The sequence below is a fragment of the Tamandua tetradactyla genome, chromosome 2 (assembly GCF_023851605.1).
Source record: "Tamandua tetradactyla isolate mTamTet1 chromosome 2, mTamTet1.pri, whole genome shotgun sequence".
NCBI classification, from domain to species: Eukaryota; Metazoa; Chordata; class Mammalia; order Pilosa; family Myrmecophagidae; genus Tamandua; species Tamandua tetradactyla.
The window spans coordinates 154,055,365-154,067,701 of record NC_135328.1 but is presented as its reverse complement, the minus strand read 5'-3'; the positions used below and the strand labels follow the sequence as shown (position 1 = coordinate 154,067,701).

The 12,337-nt window shown below is 35.8% G+C and overlaps 1 protein-coding gene across 5 annotated transcripts in view; it reads left to right on the top strand.

The window, feature by feature from the left end:
- The window catches only part of TAF5L (TATA-box binding protein associated factor 5 like), a 32,003-nt gene that overhangs the window by 14,887 nt on the left and 4,779 nt on the right, over positions 1-12,337 (top strand). For 2 of the 5 annotated variants that reach the window (XM_077149410.1, XM_077149411.1), the window contains exon 4: positions 7,955-8,679. In XM_077149410.1, the coding sequence (XP_077005525.1) occupies positions 7,955-8,679 (725 nt within the window). Of the gene's footprint in view, positions 1-4,738; positions 4,807-7,954; positions 8,686-12,337 lie in introns of those variants that run through there. The other 3 variants (XM_077149412.1, XM_077149413.1, XM_077149414.1) reach the window with 3 other exon arrangements.

Here is a 12,337-nt window from a genome sequence, read left to right as displayed (position 1 = left end):
CTTCTGACTTGCCTTTGTTCCTCCTGTGTGAAGTGAAGAAGACAGCCAGAAGGCTAAATCAAATGATCTATTCCAATCCTAAATTGGCTGATTATAAGTTTAATGAAAAAATTATTACAATAAGAGAAAATACATCAATTCTGGTTATTAATAAAAAATTTTATGGGAATACCTCCCATATACAAAACACCATAAAGTATAAGAAATAGAAAACTTTCTCTGCCTTCAAAGGGTTCAGGATAATTAGCAGGAATTGGTTAGTGATAAATAGTTAAGATACTTTGAAGTTACTTTAATTTTTTTTCCTGATTTGAACAATCCCTGGATTGATAATTTTTTAATGATAAAGATGCATATGAATTGATTAATATATAAGCCACAATAACATTCCTAACCTTAGTCATACACAATTAGAGTTTCCCTAATTTTATTTGACCCCCATAATGGTTAGTATTTTAAAGGAAAGAGTTTATTGTCTAAAGTTGGGGGAAATGTCCAAAACAGTTATAGGAGATAAAGATTGCTGAACGATGGAACTGGTAAATAGAGAATGGTCTGTTAAATTGTTACAAAAGTGAAAAATCATGAAGAGTAAAAATTTTTAGTAAAAGAGTTGATTGTGTTTAAACTGGAAAGAAAGTAACTCTGTTAATATCCTCATGTCATAAGACTGTTAAATATCTCAGAACAGTGACAAGCTGCTTTCCATCCCCACTTAAGATAGAAGACAGAAAAAAGATTTATAATATAAGAAGGATTTTATCCAGAGGTAAGCAAGATCTGGAGACAATGAGAGTTATTTTTAATCAGTAGGATTGGTTTTTGATGCTTCAAAGTAATGTATTTTTATTTTTTTATATCAGTTTTTAGAAAATTATTTTACTTGGTTTTAAAAATATGATTACTTGCATTTCTCCATAGTAGATTTCTCTGGCCATTCTAGTGGTGGGAAAGCTGGTTTAGAAAGAAATACCTAGTCAGGGCATAGGTGGTTCAGAGCCCTGGATTCAATTCCCAGACCATGCACCCAAAAAAAAAAGATGTATCTTGTCTTTTGCAGCCCTTCTCTTTCATTCATTCAACCTATGTGTACCTACTGTGTGCCAGGCCAGGTATTGTGATAGGGTGTCTTGATTTGGACCGTATCTACTGGAGCATACCATCTAATGAGAGAAACAAAAAAGTGAACCACCAGATATACAGTTATCATGTGGTGCATCTGTGCTCACATCAGGGGAAATGGCTCTTTTCATCAACCTTACTTTCATTACAAACGACACAGGAATAACCCAAGTGACATTTTATAGATTTTTGTTTGTATTTGTTTAATCACTGACGCATGCTATAATAGAATAGACTGATTGGTATAATTTTATCATTATAAAACTGAGATGTTTTCTTGCAGAGAAACTTAAATGATTTTTCTTGGTAAAAAACTTTTCTGTTCAAATCCCTTTCCCATTTATTTCTTGATAGTCTTGATGTTTTTCTTAAACATTTAATAGGGCTCTTAACATAGACTAGCTATTGACCGTTTGTATTTGATGGTGCTGTTTTTTCCCCTAATATGTGCTATACTGTTTTTTATCATTTCATGCATTCCTATGCCCAGAACTTTACATTTCTATGTATTTTAATCTACCAACCTTTCCTCTGTGATTTTTTTGTCCTGTTTAGAAACTGAGAAAGTTGTTGTTTTGACTATAATTTGTTTCTTTAACCACTGATCACTGCTTTTCCTGGAACCCTTTCTCTGCCTTCAGGTCTCTGGAGAGCAGTCAGCTCAATCAAATGAACAAGTATTGCCTGAGCACCAAGATAAAATATAAAATGTAGTCATAAATCTTATTTGGATGCTTATCCTAACAGAAAAGGAAAAGTTTTTAAATAAAAATTTTAAATAAAATTTGAATGTAGAAGTGTTTTCACAGACCAGCATAACATCAATTGCTAAATTGTGTACGTATAGGAATGGTGTTTAGGACTGAAATAAGGTAATTTAGACTAGGGTAGTCAGAGAAGTCTTTACTGAATAGAAGATAGGATTTTAGGTTAGCACTTGAAGGATGGATTATATTTCAATAGACCATGAAGTGAAGCAGTAGGAGTATTCTGGGTAAGTGGAACTGACACGAGCAAAATGGCAGAGATGACAGCTCTTTCTACAGAAACAATGAAGGAACCAGTTTTGTTTAGAATTGAGCTTTCAGATTGGAGATAAAGCTCAACACACTGGGACCAAACTGTGGAGAGACCTGACCACCAAGCCAAGGTATGTGAGCCTGATCCTGTTTCAGGACAAACATGGACAGGAATATAAGTCTGAAAGCAGTTTATAAATTGTTTTATAAGAGGGAGTAGCTAGGGGGCCGACCAATTAGTGTTTGTTTTACTACAATACTTGAAAGATGAAGCAAATGAACCAGAACTGGATAGTGGTATGGGAATACAAAGGAAGGTCTTAAGTCCATAATTAAAACTATCAAGTTAGAATACCCAAGGCTCAGGACTAAAGGAAGAAGACTTTGGTTTTGAGACTGGGGTAATTAAGGTATAGTAAAGAAAACTAAACAGTCAGAAAGGGTTATATTACTGAATTGTTGTGAAGATGACATCTTATTGTATAGCTTGCAATAGAAAATTTGGGGTTCAAATATAAAAGAATTACAGACTGGTGATAAAGAATTCAGCATCATCTACATAGAAGTGCAAATTAAGGTCTTAGGAAATGTTAAAATCTCAAAGGAAGAAAATAGAGAAATATAAGAATGTGGAAGGCCCTCCTGAATACATTTTTACTCTGGAAGCTGAGATGTCTTTAGTGGAGAGATTCTGTGAGATTGACCTGCTGCAGTAGGCTCTTTTATTCAGCCCTTATAGTGGGAAGAGCGTGGGCTTTGAAGTGAAATAGACCTGGATTGGAATCTTGGGCAAGCTGTGCGTCTTCAGCAGGTCTGTGGATATTAGGTACCTGGCTCACAGGAGGTGCAACCTAATATTAACTCTTTAAAGTCAAATGAGCAGTTGAGAAAGGAGAGGAGGGTGAGACCCAAAAAGGAAGGAATCTTAAAAGTAGAATCAGGGAGTAGGATATTTAAGAACAAAGGACAGGTGTGGTCATCAGCAGGGTCAAACACCAAAAAAAAGGTGAAGGAGAATGAGAACTGGCAGGGTCATTTTGTATTTAATTTACTTTTTTTTTTTTTTTAACCTTATCATGAAATATAACATATATACAAAAAAAAAGTTTCCAAATACATTTTAACAAGTTGTTATAGAACAGATTTTAAAGTTGGTATAGGTTACAGTTCCACGATTTTTCTCTTTTTTCTTCTAGCTGCTCCAAGATGCTGGAGACCAACAGAAATATCAATATAATGATTCAGCCATCACACTCATTTGTTAAATCCTATCTTCTCTGTTATAAAGCAATACATTTCAAAGCACATAGCAACAATTAGTTATAAAACAGATTTCAGAGTCTGATATGTGTCACAATTTTTAGGTTTTCATTTCTAACTGCTCTAAGGTACTGGAAGCTAAAAGAAATATCAGTATAATGATTCAGTACTCATACTCATTTGTTAAACTTGACCTTCTCTGTTTAATTGCACCATCACCTTTGATCTTTCTCCCACTCTTTAGGGGTATTTGGGCTGTGCCCATTCTAACTTTTTCATGTTCGATGTGGCTGTCAATAATATGGGATAGGGGAATGGAACTAGTTGATATTCTGGAAGGGCTGGCCCCTCTGCATTTCAGGGCTTATCTGGTCTAGGGACCCATCTGGAGGTTGTAGGTTTTGGAAAGTTACCCTAGTGCAGGAAACCTTTGTAGAATCTTATATAATGCCCTAGGTATTCTTTAGGATTGACAGGAATAGTTTAATTGGGGTTTGGCAAGTTATGGTAAGTAACAATGTCCAACTAAAGCATCCATAAAAGTGACCTACAGTGTAGCCTCTTGACCCTATTTGAACTCTCTCAGCCACTAATACCTTATTTGTTACACTTCTTTTCCCCCTTTTCATCAGGATGCCACTGTTGATCCCACGGTGCCAGGGCTGGGCTCATTCCTGGGGGCTCGTTTCCCATGCCACCAAGGAGACTCTCGCCCCTGGATGTCTTGTCCTACATAGGATGGCAATGGTTTCTCTTACAGAGTTGGGCTTACAGAGAGAGGCCACATCTGAGCAACAAAAGAGGTCCTCCAGAAGTGACTCTTAAGCCTGTCTATAGGTAGACTAAGCTTCTCTGCTACATACATAAGCTTCACAAGAGATAGCCTCAAGATCAAGGGCTTGGCATATTGATTTGGCCATCCCTGATGTTTGGCACAGTATCCAGGGTTTTCCTTATGGTAAAGTTTAATAGTGCCATAATTTTTCTTCTACCCCTCAAGGGAATTTTCCAATACTAATTTAGTGTCTTTGTAAATTATTTCAGTGAACTCCATGAAAAATGTTTTTCTCTAATTTACCACCAGCAGAGTGTGGGACCAAGTAGATGTTCATTACATATTCAGAGGAGAGGTGTATGGAAGGAAGGAAAAGTGAAGTTTTCAGAGGATATGTGACTTTTGTAATTAGAAAAAATATTTTAAGTGAGTATATTCTAAGCAAAATATAAAGGGCATGGCATGATTGCAAAGGAACAAATAAAACATATGGGAGTTAAGACATCTCTGAATCTTCTTCTACATATAAAATATGTTGATCGAAATTTCTTTCCATACCTAGCCGACTGTTCTCCTCAGATAAGAGAGAAAAAAAATGAAGCAGTTTTGAAACCATGAGCTGAAGCAACAGTGAGTTTCAGTAAATTTTAAAGTAGTGTTACCCTATTCCTTAATGGGCCAGTTTTTTTCTAAACTTACTAAATTAAGATACATTTTATTTTGGAAAATAAACCTAAAACTAAAATTTTAAGGAGCTGAAAATGATCTTTCATCACAGAAAAATATAGTAAGTCTATTATCAGGGTGGTGCAAGGATAGCTCAGTGGTGGATTTCTCGCCTGCCAGGTGGGAAACCCGGCTTTAATTCTCGGACCCTGCAGTTCCAAAAAAAAGAAAAAAAGGAAACTTCCTTTGGGATGCAAGGGTAGTTCAGTTGTAGAATTCCCGCCTGCCCTGGGTTCAATTCCCAGCCTATGCACTTCCCATAAAAAACAAACAAAAAACCAAACAAACAAAAAAATCAACAAATGGTGCTGCAATAATGGGGATACTCACATGGAAAAAGAAGGAAATGTGACCCCCGTAATACAGCATACCAAAAAAAAGTCTGTTATCTACCTGTAGGTATTAAAGCGAGGGGAGTGAGGAAAGCAGAATGTGGGCAGCTCTTCAGCTTGTACAGATGATTTGTCACTGTCTTGGCCTAAATGGACCTAGCAGTATATTTCAAAAAGGATTTGTCATTATCTCTATTCCCGACCTTTCTCTTTAAAGGGCAAATTATTAATATTTAGAATGACAAAGGAGAATTATTGTAATCTAATGTATGTAAGCTTAAACAAAAAGCACCATGATAAAAACATTGGGGAAAAACTTGTACTTGGTTTTGCTTACTTCATCCTTCTTGTCTGTGTTGTCTTGATGGAGACGATTATTTCATTCGTTAATTACTGTTTTGTTTTTGTCTTTGTATCTGAATAAGATACAAAGAACTACCTTTATTTTATTTAATATAAAATTATAAAATATAATTTTATATTTAATAAAAAGTAAATATAAACAAAAGTACCTTTGATTTATTTAATATCCATTGTTTTGAACTCTGCTATTTCTGGAGTACCTATTAGCTATTAGTATTTATGTCTATCATGAGTGCACGCTCACTTTGGTACGTTTTACTTGCAGTACAAAGATTTCCTTTTAAAAACATTCATTTCCTTAATTTTCACATTCCCTGCTGTTATGCTAAATATCAAACGTTCTTTGACAATTTTTGTGCTGAGGTGTTTGGGGGGAACAAAGGTAAAATGAATCTGTCACTACATGAGAAAGTTTGTTTTAAATTCAGTTCAAATGTGCCTTACTGAATTTTTTTCCCATTTACATTTCAAATGGTGATTGGATTACTGTTTGATGTACGTCATTGGAGATCTGCTTATTTGTAAATAGCCTTTTGCTCATTTGGAAAAATAAACCAATGAACAATATTTTTCTATTGTACTTTTCAGAGCTGAAGGTTGTATTCAGTTTGGAGAGTAAACAACTTAAACACTGACAAAAACAGTCTATTATCTAAAGATTGAATCTTTTTTGTTTTCCATAATTGGTATTTTGGGAAAGAAATTTTCCAGAAGCCTTCTAAAGAATTACAGCTGCCTTGTACTTTAAGTTCATCTTGTAACTATGTTTGAGTAGGGATAGATTTATTCTGAAGTGTATATATTATGCATATTAATTCTACTTGTGGTAAGTGAAATAGGGTATTTAGCAAAGATAGTATATTATCTTTAAATTAGGGAGGCAAAATTGTATCATGTAGTATTCTTAATGGTGAACCCTATATGGAATCATTTTAATGAAGGAAAAAAACAAGTGCTAGTAGCTCTTAAGTGCTGACAGAGCACTTTTATATTCATTTATTTAAATATTTACAAACATTAAACTAAATATAAAACCTTAATGCAAGATGATGCAATGGTGGCTTAGTGGCATAATTCTCACCTGCCATGCTGGAGACCTGGGTTCAATTCCCGGTGCCTACGCATATAAAAAAAAACTTAATGCATAATATATTTCTGTTTGAAACCTAAACTCATTTACAAATAAAATACAAACAAAACCACAAAAGCTATAAAATTCAAATTAACAGCAATTTAACATGGTTTATTGGTTTTACCAAAATTAAATTGTTGCTCACAGTGGGAATATGGATGGCATTGGTGGCTATGACACAGGTTATTTTTAGTTTGTCTTACCAGTAAGACAAGTTGGTAAGTATGCAAGATAACTTGCAAGTATGTAAGTTGTCTTGCATACTATAATGATTTGAATAACAAATCATGATTCAGAACCTTTGTTCCATCATAGCTTGCTATTTGGTCTTAACTTTCCATGAACACTTGTTTAATTGTTAAATACACCTCTGTTCTTTTCCCATCAGCCCATGACAATTAAAGCAGTACACTTTTTTGAACATTCTTTGGCACATAGTTTCTTGGTGTCAAAGTCTCAAATTAGTAAATAGGTTTTCTTAGTGATTCATTTATGATTATCACTGCAAAAGAGAAGGTTTTACTTCTTAAGGAACAAGATAAAAATGAATACAGCAACAGATATGGAACAATTATGGATAAATGTTATCTTAATGTTAGAATTTGCTAGCCTGAGTAGCCAGACATGTTAATGAACCCACAAAATAAGTACTTTGATTTTACTTTAGGTGATGGATGCCAAAAGTAATAGCAAAACACAAACTAAGAGCACGAAAATTGGTTGTCAGAGTACTTACTTACTAAATAATCATCCAGATGATTCTAAATATATGTATTTCATTGTTTTTTAGATATTCCAAAGAATATATCTGAGGTCTCATGGAAGTCTGAGGTCCCTAATTTGAGAAATACCAGTGTATTGGGAAAAAATACTAAATCTTGAAGACCTTGAGTACAAGATAAGGCCTTGCTACTGAATTATTATAAGAATTTAAGCGAGTCACTTAACCTCTCTATGCATCGAGTCCTGATTTGTGGCAGATTTCAGGTCCAGGTTTGCTTGACTTCAGAGTCAGTGCTTTTGAGTCAGTGCTTTTCCTTCTTTATGGAAAAAGGCTTGGACTTTGAAGTTCCAAAATTTGAGTTGGAACTCAAATTTCAAATAATAGCCTCAAAATTGCAATCCTGACAAGAAAGTGTAATGTGATGGTGCTTTCCCCATTTAGACTCATATTATTCTATGAGATTATACTGATTACAAGGCCCTCATTTCTTTGTCATTATAGATTCTGATTCCCAGTACAGCCATGAAGTGATGCCTCTCCTCTATCCTCTCTTTGTCTACCTCCATCTCAACCTGGTCCAGAGCAGTCCGAAGAGCACAGTGGAAAGTTTTTACAGCCGCTTCCATGGAATGTTTCTGCAGAACGCTAGCCAGAAGGATGTCATTGAGCAGCTACAGACCACTCAAACCATCCAGGACATCCTTTCTAACTTCAAGCTTCGAGCATTCCTAGATAATAAGTATGTGGTCCGTCTCCAAGAAGACAGCTACAACTACCTTATCCGCTACCTCCAAAGTGACAACAATATTGCTCTGTGCAAAGTCCTCACCTTACATATTCATCTGGATGTGCAGCCTGCCAAGAGAACAGACTACCAACTTTATGCCAGTGGCAGCTCCTCACGTAGTGAGAGCAGCGGCTTAGAGCCCACTGACATGCCCACCCCTATTCTGCAGAATGAGGCTGCTCTGGAGGTCTTGCAGGAGAGCATTAAGCGAGTCAAGGACGGGCCTCCTTCACTTACTACCATCTGTTTCTATGCCTTCTATAACACAGAGCAGCTGTTGAACACTGCAGAAATTTCCCCAGATAGTAAGCTGCTTGCTGCTGGGTTTGACAACTCCTGTATAAAACTTTGGAGTTTAAGATCCAAGAAGTTAAAATCAGAACCCCATCAAGTAGACATGTCCCGTATCCACTTGGCTTGTGATATTCTGGAGAAAGAGGTATGAGTATCATTTTTTATTCCCCATGCCTGCTTTATTAATTTGCTTGGAGTATTCTTTCCAAGCATGGCACATACCTTATAGAGAATGGGACTTCTTCATCATATAGCTAAAACTGCGCTAATGCCATATATACTGTAGCCGTTGAATTCCTACTAATGCCTAACCTTGGAAGTGATAAATGCCTAACCTTGGAAGTTATAAAAACTATAATTAACAATATTAACAACATTACTAATGAATGGTTAGTATTTATTACTATCTGAAATGCAGATAGCATCACTACGCCTAATTAAAGACCCTTAACTAATACTGATTTTAGTTGAGACCCACAGAAAATATTCTTGTGCATATATATGCATGTATGTACAGGTCTAAATAATTAGAAGCACATTACTAGGTCAAAGGGTCAGTGCATTTTAAATTGTGGCAAATATTGTCATTTTCCCCCAAGTTGTGCCATTTTATATTCTCATCAGCAGTTCATGAGAATACTGGTGTCCCTATACCCTCCCCAACACTGGTGTTTTTAGTCTTCTTGAGGCCAGTAAAAATCCTCTGGCCTGATGTACCTCGGGGCGTTGTTATACCCATTTTTAAACATATACAGGAATTATAGTTAAATATTGATCCATCATTAGTATAAATGATCTGGTCCCAGATTTTGTTTTGTTTGGGGATGGCTATTGGAAAGGGCAGGTCCAGTGGCTTAGGTTTCAGGTCACAGAAAATCATTGCTTCAGAATACACATGGGTGAAGGGAGATAGAAATTCAGCTTCACATAGTTAACGTTCCTTGAGTGGCCCACAAAAGCTGTGAGCCAAAACATTTTTGTCATATCCCCAACGAAATTCAAGTGGCTCTACGTCAAGTGATTTGAAATGGAAAATTCTTTACATGGAGTTGAAAAATTAAGGAGCATTACAGTTGCTGATAAAGATAGCAAGAATATTGGATGTGTTAAATACGCCTTTTTTTTCTGTCCTGTTTTCTGAATGGCCTTAGAATTTCTGATTCTTGCAACTAAAACGATATAATTAAAAGAATTCATTATATGAGTAAAGAGTTTAGATTCCTACATACAAACTTTAATTTCAATTTCATACTGCCCTCCAAAATATTTGTCATAGCATTTTTATTTGCATTACCAGATTTCTCTTCCTTGGAGACAGCTCTGGCTATTTAGAAGTTCTTCACATACAACTGAGAGATCTGCCCTCATTTACTTTCAATTTTCTGTAAATACATTTTTTTTAAATAAAAAGATTATTCCTACTGACATTGCTAGCTTTGGAGATACAGAGTTGAATTATTCTAGAAATTAAAAATTCTTATGTAGGAAGATAGCAAATATGGTATCCTAGAAAGAACATAGTAGACTAAAACCAAAAATCTTGAAGATTCTAGCCACCACCACTAAAACCACTAAAAACCAGCTCTGTTACTTGTTCTGTGGAGGTTTCCAGGCATTGGAAGGAGTGTCTTTAAAGACCCAGAAGTAAAGAATAGCATGAGGAATTACAGGAACTGAAAGAAATGTAATATGGCTGGACTTGGGAGGGGGTTAAAACTTGGAAACAAGTAAGTTATCACCATTTGAGAAATTACAGTAACCTAAATTAGTGGCAGTGGAAAAGGAAGAAAGTGATGGACTAAAAGGTGATTTAGAAGGTAAAATGGAAAGAACTTGATTGGATTAATGTAAGGGATAAAGGAGATAGAAGAACCAGGGATGGCATCTGTGTCTCAGGCTTGAAAAACTGGTTGGATGGCAGGAGGTAGCATTCACTGTGATAAGGAACAAAGGAAGTCATAGGAACAGTTTGTTTTGTTTAAGTATCTTTTCTGGCTTATTCTCCATTATCCATATTGAAAATTTTATAACTTTCTAGCTTCTGTTTTTTCTAGAACAAACTATTTTTGTAACTTTAGTACTAAAGTTTAGATTTACTGTTGGGGGAAAGAAGGGCTTCCTATTTGGGATTTCTAAACCACCACCCACCTTTGCCCCTGCCCATGTCGTCTCAGCAGTTTGGGGAAATATTCTTCTTGGTTTCTGAGAAAAGAGCGTGGGGAGGGGTGTGAGGGGATGGGGGCCAGGTGTAAATCTGCTGTTAGTTCGGTTTTTTTTGTGCTTTTTTTTTTACATGGGTAGGCACTGGGAAGCAAACCCAGGCCTCTGGCATGGCAGGTGCGAACTCTGCCACTGAGCCACCGTGGCCACTTTGTTAGTTGGTTTTTGATGTTTCTTCAGTGAAATTCTGGACTTTCTTTTATCCTTGTAGAATTCACAATTAAAATTGTGACTCCTAAAGCAGGGATCACAAACTCATATTCCTGTAGAAGTCAGGCACGTAAAAGCAAATATGAAGCCACCTCAGTTAAAGAGACAATAGGAAGTAAGGAAACACGGTGACAGCCAAATTAAAAGCCCAGTTTGCATCCTCTACCTTAATCTTTTTGAGGAAATTCAACTGTTTCGTAAATTATTGGATAAATATTTTAACAGTAGATATTTAAAAGAGTGATCAGACCCAGCAATTCCATTTCTAAGTATGTATCCAAGAATTCTGTTTCTAGGTATATGCTCAAGAGAATTTAAAACCATGTCCAGGAAAAAAATGTGAACACAGATGTTCATAGTAGCATTATTCATAGTAGCCAAAAAGTGGAAACTTCCCATCAACTGATGAATTGAAAAATGAAATGTGGTGTGTACATGTATGGAATATTATTCTGCCATAAAAAGGAATGAAATACTGATATATGCTACACATATGCCATGGATGAATCATGAAAATATTATGCTAAGTGAAAGAAACTAGACACAAAAGTCCACATATTGCATGGTTCCATTTATATGAAATGTCCAGAATAGGTAAATCCATAGAGACAAAGTAGATTAGTGGTTTCCAGGGGCTAGAGGGAGGGGGAAATGGGAATGACTGTTAATGGGTACAGAGTTTCTTTTTGAGGTAATGAAGATGTTCTGGAATTAGATGGTGGTGATGATGGCATAACTCTGTGTGAATGTACTAAAACCACTGAATTGTACACTTTAACTGGTCAATATTATGGTATATGAACTATTTTAAAACAAAAATAATGTAAAAAAACTGTAATCAGAAGCTCCAGTATATAACATTTTTTCTATAAATTATGTCACACAAAACTGAAGTTGCAGCACTGCCCTGATCCTTATGTGATCTCCTAGTTAAAGATAATATAGATTACTCCTTGAAAATTTGTTCAGTTTGGCACAGGAGTCCCACTTTTCTCACCCATATTAGTAACCCCTCCTATTTCAGACACTCAAAGTGAACCTTCACTTTCTATCCTTTTCTCTACAGTGAAGTGGGGATAGGAATGATGTCAGACTTTTACCCTTGCTGATTGTTCACTGCGTGTTATTAATTCTTGAACAACATGAACAAACTGCTGATACCAAATTAAGGATTTTCTGTTCTTTCCAGTTATGTGTTCACCGCCACCAAGACTACCAACCTTCTGTCCCCTTACCTCAACAATCAAGTATCTATATTCTGTTTGCTTAATGTCTGGCAATCTTCCCCTCTCCCCAAATCTGCTGATCTTCAGGTTTGAAAAGTTAAGAAGTCAGTGTATTCAGCAATATTCATTCTGTAATTTGCATATGAA